The sequence below is a fragment of the Megalops cyprinoides genome, chromosome 3 (assembly GCF_013368585.1).
Source record: "Megalops cyprinoides isolate fMegCyp1 chromosome 3, fMegCyp1.pri, whole genome shotgun sequence".
Lineage (NCBI taxonomy): Eukaryota > Metazoa > Chordata > Actinopteri > Elopiformes > Megalopidae > Megalops > Megalops cyprinoides.
The window spans coordinates 35,552,637-35,579,083 of record NC_050585.1 but is presented as its reverse complement, the minus strand read 5'-3'; the positions used below and the strand labels follow the sequence as shown (position 1 = coordinate 35,579,083).

Genomic DNA, 26,447 nt, shown 5'->3' with positions numbered 1-26,447 from the left:
TTTTATTTATACTGAACAGATCTTTACATTTTTGATGGAGTGAGGTCACATGCTAGGCCAGAGAGACTGACTTTGCCATGCCTTTTTAGCCACTATTACAGGGTGAATGCGATGCTTGCATGAGAAACAAGAGCTCTGAGCAACATGTGAAGAGTTCTGTTATTCCATGGCTTGAAACAAGTTATTAAAAAGAACAACCACTACTGGTTACCGCACATAACAGCAACAGCAGTTTTCTGCATTTTGACAAACCTGTCAGTATTTTTGGAAGCAGCCCAGTATTTTCAAACTACCATATCACTTTAAGTTTAATTTTGCACTTTGCCTCAGAATGAGTCACAAATTTCCATACATAATTATTGTGGCCATGAATATGTTTGGCAAAAAAGCATTTAAATAATTTACTTACTTTTATTTGCATTTGAATGAACACATAACACTAACATAGAGTGCCCTGTTAATATGAATGGCAGTATGTAGGTTTTGACAAAACACAGTTTTGAAAGCAGAAGTAGCATACCTGCAGGTCTGCACCTGCCAGTGTTTCTGCACTTCAATGGTGAAGACCCTACTCACACAGAAAAAGAACCAGGAACTTTGGATTTTTGAGCTATACAACAATATATATCTTAAATTAAACCGGAAATAAAATGGTAAATAAATACATTCACAAACAGACCTCAAGTATATAAATGGTTGCCATCTGCTGGTGTATAATAGGTACAGCTACCAGATTAACAGGAAGTCTCCATCTGTATAACACGCCTGGGGGGATACCCAGAAGGGAACCTATCCAGTATTGTGTTCACTGTGTTTTTTTGTCAAACACCACTAAAGTCATTTGACCCTTTTTTGAACTTAAAAAAAGAACCACACACAAAAAAACCTTGTACAAACTATCCTTTATAATAAATCCACCATTGGCAGGCAGTAGCTCAGTACTTTCAGCATGTACATGCAGCCTTAAATCCGTCCTACTTCCACTGGGTGGATGGTAACCTGCCATCAGCTGTCTTTGTGAACACCAGTCCAACAGAATAAAAGCCCTAAGACCCCTGAGGTTCCTGACAGTTGGTCCGTGGACACCAGTTTTTACAATTACAGTCACATGGCGGGAGAGTGGGGTAGTTGCCCCTCTCCTCTGTCTCCCCGTCATCCATACTTGGCATCCATGTCGACGATGGATATCCTGGGCAGGCAAGGCTGCTGGTGGTAGTAGGCCTGGCGAGAAGCCTCCATGTAGATTGCCGAGCTGGTCAGGCTCTTGTTGTCCTTCGTGAGGGTGGAGCGTCTCTGCCAGCGACACAGCAGTAGCTCCACCTGCTCCCGAAAGAAGCTGGTGGTGAGCGTGTAGAGAATGGGGTTGAGGGCGCTGTTGATGGGCAGGACGAAGATCACCACCCACGATGTGATGGTCCCTGTCAGAGCACGGTCAGCATGTCAGGCATTCGGTGCAAGGAAAACACAACGTGCTATTTGGATCAGTGAGCAGACATGCAGAAATCATGCTTCTGAAAATGAGTAAATGCAGCTTTAAATGTTCATAGTATGCTTTAATTATAATTTGTCAACTTAATTCCACAGCTTTATAACCCAAAGATGTCAAATTGTTTAGATAGTTTAGTGGAATCCTAATGTTCAGTGACACCCTGAACTACTTGTGTCACAAACAATGTTGGCAAGATAGACATACATCCTCTTCCTGGGAGGGTCTACTGAATCAGTAGCCTTGAATTTCTGGATAACTGACACTACAGAGGAATGTGGTAGATTCAGCTTTCTGTGACGTCCTTTATACCCATCTTCCAACTTGTGAAGGCCAATGACCTTTTACTTGCAGTCTTCAGGGATATTTTCTGACCGTAACCATAATAATGCATTCTACTCTTCTCTGTGTTACCTACCTTTATACCACATAGAAGTAGAATGCCTGTGAGTGCATCTCCATAGTTGTAGAAGATTCTACCATAAGACTTGTCAGATTTTGTTTTTAAGATTACTTAAAGATGTGAATAACTGCAACCCTCAAGTTTTCTGGGTAAAAATGAATTATTCGTGAATAAACTGAATTTGCTTTGTAAAATACTATTGTAACTAAAGTATAACATTTCAAAACACTTAAGCAGATATCTGCTTTGTTTCTATTTAGTTGGGCTATTACTAAACATAGATCGCACTGTACACATTTACATGTTTTCTTCACTCACCTGGTATCTCCACCTCCTGCAGTGAGAGGATCTTCACCAGGAATATGGGGATCCAGCAGAGGGCGTCAGAGAACACAATGAAGAAGAATCGGTTTGCTACTGCCACGTCCCTGTGCAGCCGGCTGCGCAGGTCGGTGGCATTGATGCCTGTCTTGTAGATAGAGTAGAACATACTGGAGTAGGAGAAGACGATAATCAGGAAGGCCAGCAGGTTGAGTCCTGGAGGCAGGCAGACAGATGGACAGACAGATGCACACCAACACACATACACATGCGCGCACACACACACACACACACACAGTAAAGGAGGACGAGAGGAGAGAAAACAGAAGATAAGAGCAGAGGCATTAGTACACATCGTGGTTATTGACAGTACAGTAAATGAATAAATCAATTACATGAATAAAAACATATCTAATTATATATAAATGTAAATAAATATCAATAATAAATAAATAATTATATACAAACATAATTTATGTCAAGAAATTCTGAGTTTCAGTGGCCCCTCTGTAAGGTCTGGGGCTTGGTCTTTAGGGATGTGCACTTTCTTTGTCCAAATGTTTCAGATTCAAAAAAGCATTTATTTAGACACAAATTCGTTTTCAGTTTAGTTCAGTTCAATTCCCACCTACACATTTTGAGTACACTGTATGAATCACACTGCAAACCAGAAATGACCATTTTTTGAAATAGATGTGTTGAGAACTGTCAGTCTGTCCCTTTCATTTCAACATATCTATTCACTGAAATAGGAAAAGACATGCCCTTAATATGCTGTGTGCAGCTTTTACCTGTTTGGTTCTCTAAAGGACTACGGCATAAAGTAATGTCATTTGTCTCAGCTCACTGAACACAGCCAGAGGCAGCATGATCACACGCTTTGGGTTTATGCATAGACCTGACCTTGTTTTTCCTCTGAAATTGTTGTATTATTCAAAGGCAGCCATTTTAGGGAAGCTGTCCATATACTGACACCGCAAAGCAGATAAAGTCCCCTGCGGTGGAAATAGATTACATTTTTCCTTCAATATATTAATATGTCTCTCATCCAGGGAAGTTCTGTGGAACTTATTCAACTTAGCTGTGTATGCACAGCAATGACTGACTCCACAATTCCATTGTTTACTCAAGAACATAAATATGCATCGTTATTGACTGGGGGATTAGAGCAGCAGAATTATATTTCTACCAGAAGTTTTTTTTTTTTTTATGAAGCTACTTTCCCCAGTTGAATGCGCAAAGCTCTGTCTCTCTGTTGCGATGACCTAAAATGACATCTAAATTGCATGAGTTACACCTCTGACAGTGTTTGGAGCATCTTATAACAATCCACATTTGTAACAGTGTGCTGGTACCCTGTTAGGTTAGCAGCACTCTTTGGTCTCTTCCGTACATTAGTGAGAGCCATATAAACATGCTGTAGGAAGAACAGCATTACAGTGACTTCACACACTTATTCTCTCAGTCAAACATGACATAATGGCACTGCCACAGGGCAAAGTCACACCCTCCTATTATTGACTGAATGATTTTTGCATTTATCTACGAGACACATGTGCTACCATGCACTGGCATACATAAAATGTATTTGCTCCCACATTAGCCATTGATTTATTTTCACTGGCATTCTTAAAGTCGACAACATTTAGCACCAGATGCCACAATGACAGCACCTTCTCAGGACTCCTGTGATGCATTCCTATCAATCAGGCCCATTTGCACAACAAACCGGCTGCTTGTCTGTGACTGCAGACATGCCAGGCTCAGCTGAAACTGCAGGGGGATCCCAGAGGTACGCGCAGCACACCAGAGTTACAAGCTGGCCATGCAGCTTCAGCTCATGCTGCCTGTCAATTCAGGCTGTCAGAGTAACTGAATGCACGTGAAGGAAAAAAGGGGGGTCTGAGCTGTAAGCATACAAATTTTGCTCTGTAATTAAAGCATATTAAGTAATAAATTATGTCAATATAAATATCCTGCTGTAATGGGTTTGGTTACAAAGAAGTCCAATTATTATAAAATTAGACAAGGTAGTAGAAAAGACCCAACTTTAATGACAAGAAAACATAATGCAAAGAAAATCACATTCAAATCAAATAACTGATGTTCTCTGCTTGTGCTTTGCAATTAGCCTCTTCTGCAACGTTTCTTATGAGTCTGTGGTCACGCTGCTCAGGGACAGCCGGTGATTGGTGCAGAGGCGAAATCAGACTCACCAAGGAATATCCCAGTGGAGTACGCCTTGGCAGTGAGTTTCTCCTGCTGGTCCGAGTGCAGGGGGAAGCAGACCCCGTTGCGGCCGTAGTAGTTCCCGAACAGGCGTTCGCTGAGAAGGGGCACGGCGGCGATGGCGAGTCCCAGCAGCCAGATGGACGCCAGCATGGTGGCGGTCTGCCTTTTCCCTGGCCGTAGGCGGCTGAAGGGGAACACAATGACCAGAAACTTCTCCAGGGTCAGGTAGGTTAGCAGCAGGACAGACACCTCCGAGGACAGCATGGCTAAGAAGCCTATGGTGCGGCACTCTGTGCTCTCCATCCAGTTCTGCGCATTCCTGTTGTACTCCCCCCGGAACTTCAAGTCAAACACCCCCAAGAAGAACAGGTACACCCCCATCAGGCAGTCTGCACCTACAGTGTAGATGGGGAGGGACAGAGACGGGGGGGCAGACGGCCGGATTAGCGCCATTGACGCAAATGTGATTTGTACAAATGCTTCTGCTGGTGGAAAAACTGAGGATAGCAATTAGCCGGCGTGTCAAAATTCTGATTCTGTTCCTTGCAGGGGTACAAAGTGCCCCTGTTGAGGCCGCATTCTAATTAAAATCTAATTAACACAATGCTGTAGCCCACTGCACCCTGTTCGACCTGCTGAAATCTTGCCATAAAGCTTCGCTTCCTCAATTTTTTTATTCCATTCAGAGCTAGGCAGATCATCATCTTCCAAATGCAACATGTAAAACTTGAGACTTAAAAACAAACTAATTATCAATTGCAACAGGACAAAGCCAGTACAAGTAAGCTGTACTTAACAGCTCAGGCGCAGGTGTGTGACCGTGCACTTCTGAACTTTTGAGATGAGGGAAAGCGTATCATGTTTTGTTTTATTTAACTTCACATCGTCCAAAGGATAGGTTGAGAAGAAAATTTATAGAATATTTTCACAAATCATTTCAACAACCTTATTTATTGGTTCATCTCTGAGTAGGAGGGCATGTTACAATTTATACAATTGTACAAATTGTATAAATATACATGTTACAATTTATACAATTTGTAACAATAGTTACAATTTCTTCCTAGATCAGCTAAGTGCCATATTTTCCGGCATTAATAAATTCAACTATGAAAGCAGTCATATGTTACTGTTCATTTTTTTCCACTTGATTGCAATCAGGCATTCTGCAGTCATAAACCTATGAGAAATTAATTCTCTCAGTATTTTGTTCAATTTGCTGTCATCTATGTAACTTAGAAGACATATTTTATGGTTATATCTCTGTTCTCTAGAATTCTGAAAGTATTTACAACTGATGACTGATGATTTGGCAGCTCTATGTTATATGAATATAGAAAACTATTTTATCATTTTAATGTTGCCACTTTCTTGCTTCTTTTCATTTTAGTCTCCTGGATGTGTAATAACCTCTGAAGAAACTAAAGATGTAATAATTTACAACTTGACTTTTTCTCTATATTACTGCAGATATATTACCACATATTTAGACAACATATTTCTGAATTTCTGGAATTTCCAGAACTTTATGTCATTTCAATTTTTCTGAAATAATTGGAATAGTGTCAACCATTCCCCTGACTTTTCACCATTTTAAAAATATTAAGTTTTTGGCCTATCAGTCTGAGCAGTTTTGCCCTTGTCTAATGTCAGGCTAAACTCCCAGAATTATGCAGTTGTTGCACAATACTTGATAATGAAGAAATACTTTCTGGCACAGCCTCGGCACTGTCAGAAGCAATGCATGGCACAGACCAGTCACAGAACTGCAGCAGATGTTGACACCTTTGGCATCCGACCAACTGGAAGAGGAGGCCAGAGCTGTGAATGGACATGCTGAACCAGCTGACCAGAGTGGGCCAGTGAGCCATGGCAAAAGTAATCACTTCTGAGATGACTATGGCTTTCACACAGCGGTAGTCTGTCTGATACGATACACTGTTGCTACACTTTAACTTTGTTTATTTTCATTGTTATTATAAAAAACACCATTTACCTCTTTACCTCTTTATTATACTTTCATTTTTGTATTCTTGCTAATAGTACACCTTCATTTCTTTAGAGTTATGATTGAAATTGCAATGCAGTTGTATTACTTTTATTACTATTAAAAAAATCCCAAATTATTTTGCTTGTATAACTCCATGTTCCCACAGGTTGCAAATTTGAAAGGCCACATAAACATTAATCTTTAGGACAGAAGACTGCCCTGACTCTGTGATTAATCCCTTAAGATCACTCATTTTCCAGTTATTCCAGAAGTGGTTCACTTGCTATTATTTCAATCTACAATTTCTTCATTTAAAGCAATTTCACAATAAGTCATTCATTAAACTGAATAAAATACTTAGTTTATCCTTTTATCACACAACTATATCAATCTTTTCTCCTATTCCTTTTTATTTGTCTCAAAGTGATTTTGCAGAGCACCTCAAAGTTATGTGGCAAGGGCATCATGAATAGATAAATTATTACTTTATCAGTGTTTTTGCCAACACTGCATGCTGCACAGTGTATTAATTTAAAAGCATCTCATGAAACACTTGAATGAATATTCATTAAGTATGAATATGCAGATCATTCAAACCCCATGTTTTTGAATATTCTGACTAGGGTACGTCAAGTTCACTTCAATGGTGTTAAATTATTTTTACTGGATGCATCTTAGTTATCTGTCCAGCTAATGGTTTCAAAACATTTTATTTCCAGAAAATCACAGTGCTGACTGAATGTGCAGTCTCATCTCTACATTTCTAGTGATAAGCAACGTGGAGTACTTAAGAAATTAGCAGCAGGGTCCCTGGGATCACTCCTCTGTAATTGGACTTGAACAATACCATTGTTATTACAATGCAATTACATCATGCACTTTTCTAGTAAATCAACACAATAATGCAATACTTTGCAAATAAAAGGACTAGTCACACCTGTTGGAAGGCCACTCAACTACTACTATTATACTTCTACAGTTATTCTACATGTACTTGAATGTATTGTCACCACAATGCATTCACTCTGCATAAATTGGCTTGATTCATCATGATGCTGTATCTTTTCATAATTGGCGCAATTTGTACTTGGGACTAGCACAAATTAGTCAAACAAGTTCTACTCTCCTGAACAGCAGGGAGCTTATGCGGCCAAGCCATCACTGTGGTCTGTCCCTTCCTCCCTGAACACAGACTACAGACTTGCATATGCAATTGATTTCATTTTGGCACTACTTTAAGCAGACCTCTTCACAATAAATGTGGGTGTAAGAGTTGACAGCATCTGACAATCACAAGCCTAATTTCAGGATCGGGTCAATTACTGTCACTCTCATCTGAGATCACAGTAGCATTACCACCAGCAACTTCTGTGGCTCGCGCTATAGTACTACAAACAGCTGCCGTTTCTGCAGAAAGTTTTAAGTTGTTATGTAATTATTTCCAGTTTTATTGTACTGCATTCTCATTCAGAGAAGGACACTGGCAAGAACAAGCACCAATTATAATATTGTTGAGGATCCAAGCTTTATGGATCCTCAACAATATTTAAACAATTGAGCTGGTGATTAAAAGTACAGGTAAGAGGTGTCAAAAGGAGAGTTCAGCTTGGGCTTTTTAGTTTTTCTTTTTGTGCCAAAATGTATTAAAGCCATTTTATAAAACTGTAAATGTAAATGATGGTGATAAAATTCACTGGAAAAATATATGTGACCCATTCATTACCCGACCTCTTCAAATAATCCCCGCACACAACAGTAACTTAGAAACTAATGCCACAAATACTGTCATTCATCCAAAGAGCTCTTATCCGTAACTGTGTACAACACTGTCAAAGGGAAATGGTTCAATGCACCATTTTCAGATTCTGGAACCATAAAAGTGACACTTCAGTACTTTTAGATTGGGTCAGACTTGCCCATAGCTCAGAGCACTACTTCTGAACTTCCACAAATAACTCCTACAACATACAACACTACAGCAGCAGGTTACCTTACAAATAACTCCTACACACAACACTATAGCACTACCTTAGCGTCCATGTAACACCACAGGCCATCCTACAGTAGCACGTTAGCTTACAAATAACTCCTACACACAACACTGCAGCACTACCTTAGCTTACATGTACAAAACCACAGCACACAACATGTGCAGTTGCACATGGGTCAGAGATCAGAGCAGACGATGGAACTCACAACACAGGACTTTGATGCAAACGGCGTGCAGGTTGTTCTCCGCCCGGATGACAGAGCGCATGCCGATGACAAAGAGATTCCCAAAGCAGGTGATGACAGCCATCACCCAGACTGACACCCGCAGGATGACATTGGCCAGCAGGTCCTCAAAAGACGAGATCCCGTCTGAGTTGGGCTTGCACTTCCGCACGTGTGGGGCGTAAGAGCAGTATTGAAACTTCTTAAAGTATCTGAAATAGCAGCAAAACATCAACAGGGATTGTTCACAGCAAAATGGCTGAAGCACAGGACCGATGATACTTAGGACAGGACCAAAAGAGTACAGAGATGCTTGTTAAAAGCTGCCACATTTTCAAAAGCTTACATGTGTGACAGATTTTCCATTGGCCGGAACATTCGCGTCTGGATGCCTGGGATCTCAATGCCCTCCAGGCCTCTGGGGAAAATAAGCAAATTTTAATGTTTATCACTTTCAGTCTGCCTGTTTCCTAGGCATCTCAACATCTCTCAGAATTAACTTCCAATATCACTGACTGTCTGCCCTTCATTCATGATGCTGTTTTCTGAAATCCATTTATTTACGTAGTTTTTGATACTCTGTGCAGTGTGATTTATTCCTGATTGGTGCACCTGATCCCAATTCATCATTCATTACAGTAAATGTCAAGTAAGAGGCACTGAAAATACATCAGTACTGCTAACCACAAGCACATGGAAACACACAAACACGCACACACTTGCACACAAAAACATTTACATTTATTCATTTGGCAGACACTTTTATCCAAAACAACTTACAAGTGAGGCAGAGTACAACACAAGCAAAAAACCCAATTTGACACCTCTCTGAGCCTGAGTCCAGTCTAGCGCTCTGTCTGTCTCATTCCAATGAATGCCTTCTACGCTAGATTTTGTGTTGCCTGTGTGTTCACTTTCACCCTATCCACCCTCCTCATGAACAGGACCTTTCACTCTTTTCATTCAGCCGTGAGCAGACAACTGTTGAGACAGGGATCCGCCTTGGTGCGGTAACAGCCTTTGTGATGCTGTTCAGTGCATTACACATTTTTCCAGAGTGACATTAGAATTTAATGTGATACAGTGTCACAGTGGCTGGCCAGACAGGAAATTTTCAATATGAGTCTGTCCTTATTGGGCATACCCACCTGCATGATCAATACAGAATAGAACACAGGACAGAGAAATTTCAAGAGATAATCATAATTAGGATATTCTGTTATGTTTTATATGTCTCCCAACACTGTGGTGGTGGACACCCTGTGTGGTTATCAATTATACAAAGAATTTGCAAAAATGCATAATGAATGTAATGGTTTACATTGAGGAGCATTGTAAATAAATACATAATAAGAAACTTGTAATTGAAGAAATGACCAGTACTGTAGCTTCTGTGAGCTTGGCAGCACATTTCTGTGATTTCTACATTACATCTCCATTTTTTATGACATATTTATTTTACATATTATTTCTTTGATGCTGTCAATCTCTGTAACACTACCTATACATATTAGTTCACTACATTACACTGCCCAGAGTGCACTGTAAAATCATTCCCAGTGTTATTTTGTAACAACCCACAATAACCTGTAATAACCTGTAATGACCTTTGTTCCCATTTACTGCGACCTGGAAAACTGAAAGGACTGCTATTTATATAGCATAACATTTCTAACTTACAGGGACTGGAGCTGGATCAGAGGATCGAACTGACCAACGTGGATATGAAGCAGGGGATTGTGGGATATGTTTCTGCAACAAAAAAAAAAAAAAACCCAAAAAAATCCTTCAGCAGACAGTTAGTTCAGAAGTTAGTCCGAAGTCACAAACTTAACTGTAGCAGAACATTAGGCCAATCAGCTGTGGCATTAAACAGAAACAATTATTTACTTGTGCGTGCATGGTACTGTATTTATTATTACTGCAATCAGACTCACAGAATCTGCAGAGACTTCAAACCCTTGAAGATACCATATGGCAACTCCGTAATCCCATTGCTTGACAAGTCACTGAAGAACAGCAGCATGAAATGGCAAGAGGAGCACACATTAAACAGGATGCAGACTGTCCCTAGGATATAAAAAGGGTCTGAGTACACACAGTACAAAAGAATTAATGGTGATTTTTAAGTAACTTGAGATTTCTGTATACAGCGTAAGTACAAAATTTATACTGTTTATGCTGCTGTTCCTTCTTCACAAACACAGAGAGGAGACAATATGAGAGAGAAGTGGAGAGAGAATTGTGTTGCTGAACAGTGCTCAAAAACTGCATAAAAAGCCATATTTGATCAGGTGAACTGCGAGTGTGCAAGAAGACTCTTTGTTCTTAACAAACAGTGATATGAGCAGAGAGGACTTCTTTTACTCTTCAGACAAAAAGTGCCTGGCAAGAGTTCACCTACCCCAAAAATACACCACAACACAGCTAATACGTTTTTTTACATACAAATTTATGATAAATATCTGTGTTCACAGTAAATTTTAGGGCAATCTTTTACGATTAACACCCCTGTCCCATCGTACAGCTGGAGCAAAGCTTTCTTGGGCTGAAGCAAAAACCTCGTATAGCACATTTGCTTATGACTGTTTTCTTAATGCACTGCATGCAAAGAAATCTGCAGAACATGATGTCATACTCCTTACTAGCATTATCTTGGTGTTCATCTGCAGACCAAGGCTGTAATCCCCCTCCCCCCAAAAAAAAGTGAACTCTGTAATACTTGTACTGCATCTACATCTACCTGTAATCTAGCAATATCCTCCTTTCTTTCTTCCATACATATCTCAGTTTTTAGTGCAGACATTGACAGAAAGAACATGGTTACTGCTTGTGACTGTAGTTGACTTGTAGCTGACTAGGCCAGGACCAGTTAAAGTGACATGGGTCAACACTACAAAAGAGATCACGCAAAACTACAGAGACCATGTACTAATCCAGCAAGACTGGTTGCAGCTCAACGATATAAAAGAGGTAAAAATCTTAAAATACTATTAGAAAATCATTTTTAGATCAGAACAGTCTTAGAACATTAGAATAACAAATGACCAGTTCTTTGACCACACAGATTTTTGCACAACAGACACAACACATACACCTGCTAGCATCACCTAGCACAGCAAAAAGAAAAGCAGTATGTTACTTACAGCTCTCCCAGTAAATGCAGTGATTGGAAAGTGTTTTCTGGAAGTTGTTTGATTTTATTGTCACGCAGTGACCTAAAAAGGACAGTGAAAAGAATCACTGAAGCAGTGCTATGGTTACAAAACAAGCCCAGCAGGCTTATTGCTTTTACAGATGCTTTGACTCAGTTGGCTTATCAAACTGAGTGCTGTAAATGGTTCAAACTGACAGATGGGACATGGTAAGATAAATAGAAGCTGATATGTAACATAAACAGCATTCTCAAGGACATTCATTTATGCAGCTACTGTACGAAGATAGAAACATTGACTGAGATCAGTTTCAGTGTACAATTCCAAGAGATAGGAACATCTGCACAGCTGAATGTGGTAAATCTTTCACCCCATGTGTGTGGTTTAAAACACTCTTTTTACACATACTATATATGTACAGGCCTCTATTCTCAGTGACACACTGAATATGCCATGCTCTCAGTCTTTCTTCTGGTCATGATCAACACTCAGTGGACCCTGATGAAGATTTTCAAGAACATCATACTGCATTTACAGAACAAAAGGAGCTACATCTTCATGATAAATACTACACCAGCTGAACAAGTTGTTGCTCGGTGCCCAATCTCAGTCCGGGAGGAGGGATGCAGTTAAGCAGAATTTTGCAACTCTTTCCAAATGAGTAAAAACAAATTGGCTGTAATTGCTTGAATCAGAGAGTGCTAACAGAGAGATGTACTTTTACAGGAGATGACGTCACTCCTTAACAACTGTGAAGAGACAAAGCTGCAGGCCTACAAAGCCTGCACAGTTCCAAGCAGAAATGTCACCTTCAAATGGTGACATTTAAATTAATGCACCTAACATGCTGAGTGCTGAGTAATACAGCCCCATTGCCTTTTTCACCAATTTCTTTTCCCTCCCTTTGATCCAATACTGAATAATTAACACATGCCAAAATACATGAGAGAAAGAACACATATATTAATAAACTTATGTGTGAAATGTGTGACATTCATAAAAGAAGAATACCTGTCACAGCTTTCACCATGTACATAATGTTTTACACATACAGTATCTAGCATATCTTGATATAGCATATCTTGTAGAACATAATTGTAACACACATTTTCAAATATATGAATACATTTATGTACTGTATATGAGTGTCAACAACTGACATGTTCCCAATATATGACACATTTTTACAAAAAAAAAAAAAAACATATTTGTGTTGATTTTTGAAGGTGACATGGAGAGAAAAACAATCACCCAGAGGGAATGATTCAGAATTTAAAGAAAACAACATCCTTATCTTGAGGGACTGACTGTATACTCAACAGAACAACTTATTTTGAAGGAACAATGTAATATCTCAAGGGAAATTCTTACTATCTTGAGGGAGTGAGATCCTTATCACATGTTGCTCCCTCATGATAAGATGATAGCGAGTTCTTCCCTCAATGTGGATATTTCTTTCTCCCCATGCCCCCTTAGGGCCTATTCTTCTGTGATGAGGCATGCGGTTGGGAAGGGGCCTTGGGCCAACTGCAAGTGCCAGTGGGAAGGGAATGGCTCCTCGGGCTTAATAATAATTCTTCACTGCTTTAAGCAGAAAGGGCAGCCACCCCCTCAGCGGATGCACCACAGGGTTTTGAAGGCTTTCTTCCTGACCCTTCCTATAAACTTTTCTAAGGCACAGCTGTGGGTGTGTGAGACGCAGTGGGGTACTCACAGCACGGTCAGCTCGTCGCACGCCAGAAACGTGGAGAAGTTCAGTGTGTCAACATGGTTACCCTCAAAGTCTCTGAGAGGAAAGGGGGGGAGGCAAAGAGACACAGAGGAGGGGAAAGACAGGAGAAGAAAGACAGTATAAAAGAGGGCAAGACAGTAGAAGAAAGAGAACAAAACAAAAAGATAAGAAAGGATGTGATGTAATTGGAATGGACCAGAGAGAGAGAGAAAGAAAGAAACAGAGCATGATAAGGACTTTTGAGTTCTGTAACTGCACTAGCTAATGCAGTAACATTTTTTCACTACATTCCTATGACCTTCTGCACCACTCCCAAAAGGCCAATATACATATTTACTCATGTCTATATGTTAATGCTTTTATCATACTCAGTTCCTCTGGGTATTTATCTCCTGCACCTGTTAAATCCTCTGTCCACCCATTAATTATAGGATCTCTTAGTAGAAAATGAAAACAACCGAAGCTAAATGTGAAAAGGTTCATTCAAAGCCCAATCAACAGTGAACAGGTTCCTTTGGGTGCCCATCTTGTATATGCTATAGTAGCTCTAGCCGAGAGTTAAGAATCCTTAAGTTTAACCCTGAACCCATAAAAGCATCAATGTCCTATTTGAGAATCAAAACCCCAGCCATCAGAGTCCATAGTCCTGTGCCCTTACCACCGCTCAACACTAAAAACCTATAGATTTAAAGCCACGTCAAGCCAGATGAGACAACACTTTCAATCAGCTTCAGATCAGTGCTGCCATTAACAATAATCATAGCACAATAGGAGAGAAGAGCATCACTCCACAAACACTCAGACAGCAGCTGAATACAAATGTGACAAATGCAACAATGAACCATTTGATCCCTATTATCTCTCAAATGTTTCTAAAGTATGGGTTGTCATTTGTATACAATACATTTCTTTTCTTAAGACTTCTGGGGCTGGAAATTTTTAAAAAGTCTGTAGTGATGCCAGCTGTATAATGAAAGAAAACAAAGCAAGTTTCTCCTACAGTAATAACAGGGTTGGATAAATCATTGTTAATGTAATCTGAAGGATTGCTATAAAACAAGTCCTGCAGAGCCTCTAATCTTAAATAATAGGGAGCAATCAATCAATCAATCATGATGGATTTATGAAATTCTCTCATTATGTTCTACAATGAAGTGCTGTCATTTATGTCACTAATGATCTTCTAAACACTTAGTCAGCATCCAAATTCTTTTTGGCAGTGGGATGGGAGTGGGGGTGGGGGGAGGTGCTATTTCAAAAATTATGGACTCCATTGGTCTCATCACTACAGGACATAAACTCAGGATAAAAGTGGTTTCAGAATGTTGCAGAGGGATGACTCCTGCTGCCAAAGGCTGTACATCTAGACCAGAATCCATCTGGTCTCTGCTTACAGGACAAGTTTAAACCATCGGTGTATGCATCATAAGAGTGTGGGGCAAAATTTATAGTTTGCTTAGTTCTTTGTACGCAGCACTAAGGAGATTCAACCACAGGTAACAAGCACAGACTGCAACTTCATGACTTGGAACATCCCAGACTTTGAGATCTTTTGGAAAATACGGCCAAGCCTAAACTATTTGAGGATAGGCCAGGCAGGGCTGTGGCTTTTTCCTCCCTTAGCAGAACCTGCAAAGCTGAACTGTGACAGTGCGCATCCAAGTCAAACTATTGCCCCTACAGTATCCCATGTCCCAAGGTATCCAGTCCCAAGAGCATTTCACCAGTTCATTCTACTTCATTTGAGGTTGTGAAATCTATTGATAATCTGATGTCCAGCTATATAACCATAACAGTTATAAGGCTTTTTCAGCCAGACAAGGAGGATGACTAATAGGTGGAAGTTGGGTTTTTTTTATCACACTAGGAGCCACTGGGATACCTTGTTGGCACCCCTGTATCTGCAACAATTGTTACATTAATAATAATATCCCGGTCTGAGCTCAAAGATCGGTATCGGGGCCGATCAAGGCATTATTTAACTGATCAGTATCAGCTTTATTGAGCACAAACCTAGGCCCGAGCCTTTGTTTTACGTCAGCTGTCACACAGGTGTCGTAAACGGAGAGCACAATTTGTGGCAGGACAAATGTCTGCGGCTGAAATGTCTGCAGTGTGGTAATATTTTAAATCGGAAAACGAAAGCAGTCCAACCGGCACTTGTAATGGCTGCAATGCGAGCATTTCGCGAGGCGATAGTAACAGAGCTGCGTTCAATACTACCAATTTGATACAGCAATTTTATTATTTTGATATTCAGGTTTTACTGTAATGCTGCTACTCCAATAAGTAGAAACTGATTTTGTTTTTTTCCATGTTCAACTTAAGCTGCCATACCACTTTTAAGTGGATTGAGATTTCTGTTGTTCATTATTAGTATTCTAGTTTTACGGTAATGCTGCACTAAGCGGAATTGTGATTTTTAATTGTTGTGACTGTGAATGTTAAAGTTAAGCTATTACACCACTTTGAAGTGGAACTGTGATTACATTACTCTTTTTGAGTGTCCTAGTTTTACTACTACAATGCTGCACTAAGTGGAATTGAAAAGAGTTATTTAAAAAGACATCTTTAAGTTTGTTTACTTGGTTATTTTGTTAAAAAAACAAATGAAAACCAATGCTGCACTAAGTGGAATTGGGATAAGAGCCATATAAAAAATTTTTTTAGTTTGAAAAAATAATAAAATAAAATAAAATAAAATAAAAACATTGAGGGACAGCTTGGATGCAGGCAATTTTTTTCTTAATGCATTGCAGAGTTATTCAATTGTCAAGCATATACATTGGATTGATTTTAATAATTTTAATGTAGTTGAAGTGTGCACTGTGCAACTGTATTATCTAGGAAAATACAAGTATCGGATCGAGACTCGGTATCGGCAGATACTCAATATTAAATTACTCAGATCGGGGCAAAAAAACTTGATTGGGACATCCCTATACATTAAACATAGCATTTCCCAAAGGAAACTCTTGACACACTCTAAAGACTAAGGGAAAAACAGTATGTTCAAGAATGTGTATAATAAAGGTTTGGGTGTATTAAAATGAAACTCTTGCAAGCAGGGCAGGGCATATCACATTATTGTAAATATCATTTACTTCTTCTGCAGCTACCCTCTTCCATGTCATCTTATGATCATACTAAGGACCATTTTTCAAAGCTGTAATTCATATGGCTTATTTTTTTACTCAGAGAATGAAACTTCCAATTGCCCACTAAATGCCAACCAATCAGCAATGCAAGTGTTTGTTTTTGAGGAAAGAGATGAAGTCAGAGGTAACTGACTCAAAATTTGATTCTAAATCCAGGTCTCCTTAAATGGATTTAGAGTAGTTTTAGGTGCTGCTTGGGAATAAGATTGTCACAGACACTTTAAAATGGCTTGCTGCAATAACATCCACAGTACTAAAACACATAGTGTAACTAAGCCTGGTGGTAAATATAGACATTTTAAAGCAAATCAAGATGTTCCTCTCAACAGATTTCTAAATAAATATGAGCAACCATTTACACAGAAACTCTCGTAAAATACCGGCAGTTCAGCAGAAATTAAAAAAAACTGGATGCACTTACAGCCAGCTAAGGGAGGGCATGTGGGAGCAGAGGCTAGCCTGAGGCAGCTGCTCCAGGGAGGTGTTCACCATGGACCTGATGAAACCACAAAGCATAGATGAGACTATATTACACAGCATTCACCTCTCAAGTGTGTGAAGCACCAATTTTCAGTCATTTCATCTAGATGAACCAGCCAACTGCAACACCGGCCTTGGCGGCTAAGGGCAGCCGCATTTAAACATGCACCTGTCGGTAACTGCAATGGCATGATATTCAGTGAAAGAATAATACACCAGTGCTGAACATCTGACTCCTTAGGAGAAAATTACAGTCTACATTTCCAAGCAAAATTCTGGCTCAAAATGCACTCTCTCCGCTTTTCAAAGGAAGCACAGAATAACTGGTCCACCTCTCTAGGCAACAGAGAGTTGAGGTTGGTCTGCTGACATGAACTAATAGTGAACCTTCATAAAAACACATGGTGAGTGACCTTGAGTGGGGGTGGATGTGGAGGCAACAAAATATAACATTTCCTATATCGGATACGACAATGGAAAAATTTTAGAATAAAATACTAATGTACTATAATGTACTGACACAGAAATTCTATTTCTGACTTACGATTGTAAATCTCTCACACTATTATGTAAATGCTTAATGTGCAGGAGAGTACAGGGACCTAGGTGTGTGTGTGTGTTTGCGTGTGTGTGTGTTTGCGTGTGTGCGTGTGTCTGTGTGTGTGCGTATGTGTGTGTGTGCACGTGCGTGCGTGTATGTGTGTGTACTCCTTTATTGTTCTGACTGTTTACAGCAGAGCCTCAGAAAGAGCTGAAAGAGCGTAAGTGTGTATCAAAAGAAAATCCAATTTAGCAATACCAGTATGAGAGAGGCATGTACGGATGACAGAATGTATTAAGAATGGAATGAAAGAAAGTTAAAAATGACAATTCAGGCATGAGTTAGGAACAAAAAGGGGGGCAGGGGAAGGAGGGTGGTGAGGATGAGTACGTTCTCTTCTGTCTTTGTACTGTACTGTATTGTTTGTTTGCTTCTTTCATTGCTTTGTTCTTCTTTTAAAAAGAGAACATCTGCAAGTGTATGACCCTGGGTAAATTCTTGGCTGTTCCAGAACATTCTGGCTCTGAATGGGTGAGATCTTTTTCTATCTCACGTTTTGAGCTCATGCTACCACTAAGCTGATAGAGAGAAAGCCTTTTCATGACACTGTTGTAACATCAGTGGCATCCGCACGATTGATTGTAGAACTACAGTCTGCAAGCCTGGACACAAAATGAGACAGGGAACTTTCTTTGAACAAGAAAGGCATGTCTAACTGAATTAATTTAAAGCACAAAATTAGCTGGGGCCAATGCATTACTCACAAGAAAAATAAGACTTTGAGTCCAATGAAAGTGTCTGGGGAGATTCTCTTCAGTGGGTTATCATCCAGAATCCTAAAATGAAAGGATAAAAACCTGGGGAAATCACAAAGCCGGCAGTGCAGAATGGCATATGACAACTGCTAGACCATCACCAGACACAGCTACGCCGCTGAGAACACGCAATTCAGAAACACAGCCTGATTGACCATCCTTTTCTCATGTTTTCCCTTAATTGGAAACCATCTCTCGCTACTTTTCAAGTCATCCTGCTGCAAGTTAAGTTCTGCATCTGGCTAATGTTAGTTATGGCCTAATTGGAGCCGTCTACATTTAATTACCTATCATAGCCCTTAGTCCTTGGCTTATGCATGAAAGAACATGATACATTTTTTTAGAAATTAGAAATTTCTTTTCCTAACGCATTTATTTGATCCAGCTGTCAGGCACAGCCTCAATGACTATTTACTTGGAGTCAGAGATGTTATGTACAAAAACACATACTAAACATTGTTTATATCAAATTGTACATTAATCTTAGCTTTATGATTAGCATTTCAATGCTTTGAAGTTTCATGGGTGTCTCATATCTGGGTGGCATTTTCCTATGAGGTATAAGCAGTTGCTTTAACAGGGTTGGGATGGTAACGTGTTATAATTGCTTATCAAGGTGTTTTGTATATCTTAAGAAAAATTATTCATTATGCTTTAGAGAGAGAGAAGCACTGGTATTTGACCTGATGAAAAAGCCACACAAATACACCAAACAATTTTACTTTCTGGTTAAATATTCCAGTTCTCATCAAGTGATGTACTGTGAATACATCACTAAGTAATCAACCTCCTAACATAGATATGGTTAGTTATTCATATTTGTGTTTTTATGGCTGAAATAATACCATTTTAGGTTGCCTGTTTAAGTTGTCTAAGTATATATTTACAATTCTACCTAGAAGTGTGCAGGTATTTTTATGTTGTAGATATTGCAAGTGTACTGTGGTCAAATGCATTATGCATGGTCAAACTACTGTAAATACAAGCATTTCATATATTCAGCATTTGTCTATTTTCAACAAAAATGCATTTGCAATATATTCACATATTTGAACATTCTTGCTAATATGTACAATATTTGGATTTGATATTCACACAGTCATAGTTTTTATGCATTTGACCTCAAGTATATAAGTATTGTAACAACAGACTTGAGTTTTATTTAATTTTTACATAGCAGTCCACACTGATGTCCTTACTAGATATATTCACTATCTAGAGCTACTTCTTGGCAGCTCCCATCATATATCAAGAATTAAATTTGAATTTGAACCAAGATTCTGTTGCAATAGCATTCAGTATGCCCATTGGGCTTTTGTATAGCTTTAAGTCTTGTTGTTCAGAAGGCAACCATTCGAGTGATTGTAATTCCATTGGCAAAACTACCGGCAGATTTTGGGTTGTTCATACTCACAGCCAATGTAATTTGCGAAGATCACTGAACACGCCAGGCTTTAATGAAGTGATGCGGTTCTGACTAAGAGACCTACAACAGACAGAGAGAGATAATAAGACCCAGAGAGGCCTTTATTTCTCCCAAGGAAATTTCTCAAGCAAGCAGGGCAAATTAACCTTCCCCCCTCAAAAAACTCAGTATGGTTTTCTCTCCTAAAAAGATTTCTAAATCCTATTACTAAACAAAATTAAATCACCGCAGAGGAAACTGTGGGGTTATTTCTGTTGGAAAAGAGCCTTTTCAATGAAGCTAAAAATGTGTAGACATGATAAGTTACAGTGCATGGGTCCCTATACTACAGCTAAATGTTCACTGGCCTATTCAGGACAACTGTTCACTCATATGAAATTCTGCTGTTGGCACTGGACCCTGAGGTTAACATCATGATGTGCCCTCTCACATCCTGCTGTTCCTGAATACATACTGTCACACGAATACATACTGTACATGTGATGTGTGGCATGTAATGCAGATTCCTTAGGTTCTGCACAAGCAAAAAAAAGGACCTGCCACTAGAAATCTCCTCTCTTATTTTTGTATCATGTTGTTTTGCCGAATTAGCTTTGTTTAGTTTGCCAAACGTCTGGCTCATATTTTCTGTTGCTGGATTCAGCTATGTGTCGCACACAGTGATTTCCATGAACAAGCTGGGCAATTCTGGCTCAAAGCTGTTTATGGGGTAGTCATTCTCCTGCGTACAATTAAGGGGGAGCACTTCTAGTCCAGTATGTGGAGCCCAGAATGTGAGTGAAAAAAAAACCATTCCCAGTCAAAGCTGCCTGCAGAAATTCTATCCAAATAAAAATATAATTTGCTCTTCGCATGCGCCATAACAATGGAAGAAAAATACCACTTCATGCAGATTTTAGATGTCTACCGTGCAAGAATACACTAATGCTTGGGAGTTTTGTACTATAATCATGTGCACTGTTACCTGAGATTCACAGCTGCATTATCCACCTATGCCTGGTGCGAATACTATTGATTCTCTCTTTTAGGACACACCCCTATTAATGGAAAAGTGAGCTGCCCTTCTCTTTCAAAAACATTTACCCTCCACAAGAGCCACCTCAAAGTACTTTAAATGTAAAACAGTATGTAGAATTTGGAATACATGCATTTTAAATAACAAGCAATGGCTCTTCGCAGTATCTTGGATGATCAAATTAGAAGCAACAAACATGTCAACTTAGACAAATTAGTCTGTGCCTTAGTATTATTCTATGCAAAATGCTGAAATGTATCACAGGTTAATGTTTTTTCACGTAATAATAAACATCTGTTTGTGGTCGCTCTCTGTTCCATTGCAATACTCGTGATGTTCGCCATATTTTCACGGTTAACATCTAGCTGCAAGGTGGAGTCTGAGTAGGTGGCTGATCCCAGAGTGTATTCCATTTGCAGTCTTGTGTATTGTACGCACATTTACACTTTGACCCAATCAAGGTCATGAGAAGGAGATAAACGAATTAACGTTTTGGGTTAAAGTTACGGTTACAGGTAGTGTTAAAATTTGGGATCCTCAACTGGGCCAAACACATTGATGAAGTTTGCATAAGCTGTATTTACATTGCCTCTACCTGCAGGCCTACAACAAGAACTATTGCCTTTGCAAAACAAAATTGAGAGTGGTAGTGCTGCTTGCTGCACTGTTCTATTTGGAAAAGTCAGACTTGATAAAGTGCTCTTCTGCAAGAAGGAGTTATGCTGTTTTGAAGAAAGGTTGCTCCCTGCTATTCCATAAAATAAATTCCATTAAAGAAAATGCTATTTGGAGGAAGCTTAGCCTCCTTTCCAAGAGATACAATGAGCTACACAAGTCTTCACTACTTATGACGCAATAAGGATGTATGAAACTAAAGCATATCCAAGGAACAGATGGCATGTTATTCTTCTTGAAAACAATATTAGCTCAGCCTTGATTTGTTTGTTTCTGGGGGACATGGAAATTGGAAAAGGACTCACAATTTTTGCAGTTTGTATAATCCACTGAAGGCATGGCTGGAAATGGTGTGAATGCTGTTATTCTGGAGAAACCTGTCAATGAGAATCAAAGGGTATTGTGTAAACACTCACAAGACACAAATTTGCTCTTAAAAATATGATGTCTACTGTAAGAACCTTTTTAAAGTTCAGTTCATCTTGGTAACTTTTCAGGGGGAGCTATCAACAGTAATCAGAATTTTTAAATGAATCACAGCTCAATAAAAACAAACTGTATCACTGCATGTAAAACTGACTGCAGTCCTTCAATTAAACCAAGCTGAGGGTGAATGGCAGGGTGAGCCTGTCAGCACCTACCAGAAGACAAGGCAATAAGGACTGTAATTGCTCCAAGCCACATGTTTGCATCTTCCCACTTTATGGCCTAGTCTGGCATAATAAATGGTCTGAATTGTATAAATAAATTGAGGTGTGGGTGGGATTTGTGTCTGAAGAGGCTCCTGGAGCAGCACTGAATTTGGCCCCATTTTCAACATTTTCTGTCTCCAATCCAATGGGCGGAGTATGCACACATACTGGCAGAACTAAGCCCTGCAGGAAACTCCAGCCTTGCAGGACGTGAGCAATCAGGCAGGACCCAGGGCCTCACTCTTCAATCATTCCCACCTCACAATTTCAAGTGGAAAAAGTTTTCTTCTCTGCTTTTGCTTTTCCTTGAGAAAAAGTGCGATTTGCTTTACTCCCTCCAGCCTTTTCCCATTTTTTGCTATATAGGCATATTTGCATATAAATGATATACGATTTACAAAATAGAGTTTTGAGATAATGTACAAGTGTGAGAGTGTCTCAGCCTTCTGTAGTGATAATGTTGCCCCAAGCTGCCCACAAATTCAAGGCCATATGACAAATGACCAATCTAAATAACTTCTATCTGCATCATATTATCATAATAAATGCTAATCAATATCTTCTGGAATTTCTGAGTCAGAGGTGTCAGCATAATCCCAATGGTCATGGGTTGCCCTGCAGTGCTTTTTTTGTGTGTGTCATATGCACACTGTGTAAAACGAGTTAAATCACAGGTTTTGGTAATTTGAACTTTGATTTCATACTCAACAGGCTTCTTTCTTCTTTCCTCTGATGGTCACTATGCACATTAATAATTAAATGAAGCAAGAGTAAGACATTCAGTGCTGCAGCACATCAATCCATTTCTGCTGCTCAGAAAGTTTCCACTTTTATTAACTGAGGCATTAAAAGCTCTTCCTCAGTGGAATACCATTACAATGCAAAGCATATCATAAAATGCTCTGAGCTCACTTGAATCGGAAGTGGAAGTTAATAACTTATTTATATGCCTGCAAACTTCATTCAATTAAAAGAGAAAAGGCTCTGAGGGACAGACTGATGAAAACCCACACTTTTTTTCTCTTACCTCAGCTGATTTATGATAAACAGACATCTATTCATTATTACTATGAATGGTGCCTCAATCTGATTTGGACAGTTTATTCTTGACAGTTTATTCTTGAGGCAATACAGAGTCTGAGTAGCTTCTCTGCCTGGCTGTGTGGCTCCCTGTATGTACAGGCAGTCTTCATATAAGCCCCCTTAAAGTACAAAAATATCTAACTACAAAAAATCAAGACACATCATTTACAGGATATGCAGTGAGGAAAATAGTATGAATGCACCACAAACCAACATGAGATTGGTAGGGGATAATTGTATAAACTGAATACTTACATAAACTCAACATGACATGAGTAAAATCTGAGTTATAAAGCATCTTCCAGAACGTAACTCTTACATAACCCAGGGACTGTTTGTCTCTGCTTTCAGTCAAACTCAAAATAGTCATACTCACAGTCTCTGCAGCTCTGTATATTTAGAGAAGGCATCCTCGGGTAGTTTCTGAATGCTGTTACTCCTGAGGGACCTGTTTGGAATCACATCACAAAACTGATGTCATAATGCACTAAATATCTGCATATTTTCTTTCTTTTGAAGATGACCTTTTGGCAAAGTTTCTGTTTAAATTCATTATAGATTGGCGACAACTAAATGAATTGCTATTTTCTGAATGTAGCAATGTAATAGCACTTGTATGTCATGACATTTTCAATGATAACTGTATCTTTGCACTATTATAAATCATAAATCCATAAAATGCAAATGTAATCTTACAATCTCTTATTAAGTATGCTTGCAACAACTAATTCACTGAACTGACATTGGTGGGCACAGAGAGCCACTGAATTTTTATAATGAGGCTCATGAAGAGGCCTTTCTGGGTGTGCATCATTTATATGAGCTGTGCAAGGCTATCAAGCTGGACAACTGAATTAATCCTGCAAATAAAAATGCATATTGAGTAATTCACAAGGAGCAGTACTTACAGCAGAGTTACATTAGCTGACACTAGCGGCACAGCGTTCAGGTTCACCTGCACACACTGCAGTTCAGTTTCTGTACACTCACAGAGCTCTGGGTAGTGCTGAAGGACTGCAAACACAGAAAGCGGCCTTGTGATTTCAATTTAAGCATTACGATCAGAAATAATACAAGGGCATGAAAAAAAGGTCAGAACTTCAGTAAGGGAAAACTATTAAAAAGCAACAGTCAACAGTGGTGCAATTTGTGGACCCGCACACACAGAGGCCCATTCCACTCACAGCATGCATTGGGGAGCTCCTGTAGAGTTGTCCTCTTGATTGTTCGGTCAAAGAAGTCTGCCCAGCCACTATTGTCCCCTGGGGAGAACAACAGGACAGACTGATAGCGTTCTACCTCAATGCTATGGTCACCCCCAATCCTGGCAGATTACTGAATTACTGTATCGGGAACTTTAATTGGTAATACCTTATATTACCACAGATATGTTGTGAAAAGGAAAAGTTGCTGAAGTCACGTCGGAAGTTCTGTTAAAGTTTATTTGTGGCCAGCACAAAATTAAACTGGCCAATCAAAAAGGCTGCATATTCTGATCCCTCACACACACACACACACACACACACACATACACAAAAACACACACACACAAGGATTAGGGTTACAACAACTCACACACACATCTTTTTGACATGTGCTGCACTGCTGTCATTGCCCAGAAAGAGGACCTTCCCATAGGTACAAAATCTGGGCTGTCATGTTTGAGTGTTATGGTGCGGAACAGCAGTCAGTTCTGAAACAGTGTGAAGTAAGAGGTTACAATAGTGACTATTGTTTGTACCTTTAAAGTGAAAGAAGTGGTAGTTTGACAGACCTCAATGCTTTTGATCACTCAAGGTGGAGGCAAAAGTCACTAAGTCAGCAGACTCAGCATAAAACTTGAAGGCTTTCTTGTCTCCATTAGCCTTTTTCCTTATATATGGGTGAGACTGCCGCATCAGAAGCGACATCAGGCACTTCTTTGTGTTTATTTTATAATACCCACATATACACATAAATTCATGGATATCTTACATTTACATTTACATTTATTTATTTAGCAGACGCTTTTATCCAAAGCGACTTACAAAAGTGCATACAGTAGGTACAGCGACAGTACGGGGACAGGATGTGTACAGTTCCACAATGAGACAGTTCTCAGCTGAGAGCAAGGTCTGTTTGAGGACGCAGTACTATCAGATTTGTACAATTACAGCCTAAAGGGCAACTAATACGATACACTTTCGAACGGCAAACTTCAACAACTTCAAACGGCACAATGAGCGTCAGGGTAAAGGCAGTAACAAGAGACAAATTTAAAAGCACAATTTAAAAAAAACCCATACAATATTAGTTTGCTGCATTTGTAGTGGCCCTGTTGGGGTTTTCATGGTTGGGTCATAATGCACATACCCAACCGCTTCATACCCCCTCCCCCCCACTCCCCTCCACTTCACATCTTTTTCCTGGACTCACCGCAGTTATCTTCATCAGCACCATTCTGGCAGTCCTCATGCCCATTGCAGTGGAGCACTTGGGGCAGGCACACACTTAGGTTCCCACATGGGAATTGCCCCAGTGGGCAATCCTCCCCCTCCACCCTACTGGCTACTAATGCAACTGCTAGGGGAGAAGGAGGAAGGGAGGGAAATGGAGAAAGAGAAATTCATTTCATAAACATGACTCATTTTTAGTTCCAAATACTGCGTGCAAACATTGGTGATCCTATTGGTTTGTCCCACCAATGAAGTAACTTTGAATTGAATAAGTAGTAAGAGAAGGAAGAGAAATCAAAATTAGCATTGGCCCTTCCTTCCCCGCAACCAGTCACACATGAATGTAAATCCTTCAAATAACTGCAGAACTACCACAGAACCACAGGATAGTCTGAGCAAAAGACGGTGGTCACAGACTAAAGGGAGAAGAGAAGGACAGAGACAGAGATGGAAGGATGATATTTTGAATGAAAGATTAAAGAGGGAGAACAAGGATAAGCGTGCAAAGGTTTTACGCACCTTTATGTGAAGAGTCATTCTTTTCAGCTATCTTTTTTCAGTCCAAAAATTATGAAATGACTCACCGCATCTCAT

At 39.6% G+C, this 26,447-nt stretch overlaps 1 protein-coding gene across 1 annotated transcript; it reads right to left on the bottom strand.

Annotated features, from left to right (window-relative positions):
* Nucleotides 1-1,152: 1,152 nt before the first annotated feature.
* rxfp2a (relaxin family peptide receptor 2a) lies at nt 1,153-26,447 on the bottom strand. The gene is made up of 18 exons (XM_036523852.1): nt 26,438-26,447; nt 25,834-25,980; nt 24,603-24,680; nt 24,327-24,432; nt 23,795-23,866; nt 21,949-22,020; nt 19,942-20,013; nt 18,477-18,548; nt 17,113-17,187; nt 13,516-13,587; nt 11,793-11,864; nt 10,584-10,655; nt 10,327-10,398; nt 8,993-9,064; nt 8,629-8,858; nt 4,427-4,837; nt 2,208-2,426; nt 1,153-1,418 (listed from the first exon to the last, which is right to left on the bottom strand). The coding sequence occupies exons 1-18, from the start codon at nt 26,445-26,447 to the stop codon at nt 1,153-1,155; spliced, it is 2,190 nt and encodes a 729-aa protein (XP_036379745.1).

Coding starts and splice junctions, on each gene's coding strand:
- rxfp2a (XM_036523852.1), bottom strand. Junction 22,021..23,794: donor TATACAGAGCTGCAGAGACT/GTGAGTATGACT, acceptor TCTCATTGACAG/GTTTCTCCAGAATAACAGCA. Junction 4,838..8,628: donor TTGCATCAAAGTCCTGTGTT/GTGAGTTCCATC, acceptor TCTACACTGTAG/GTGCAGACTGCCTGATGGGG.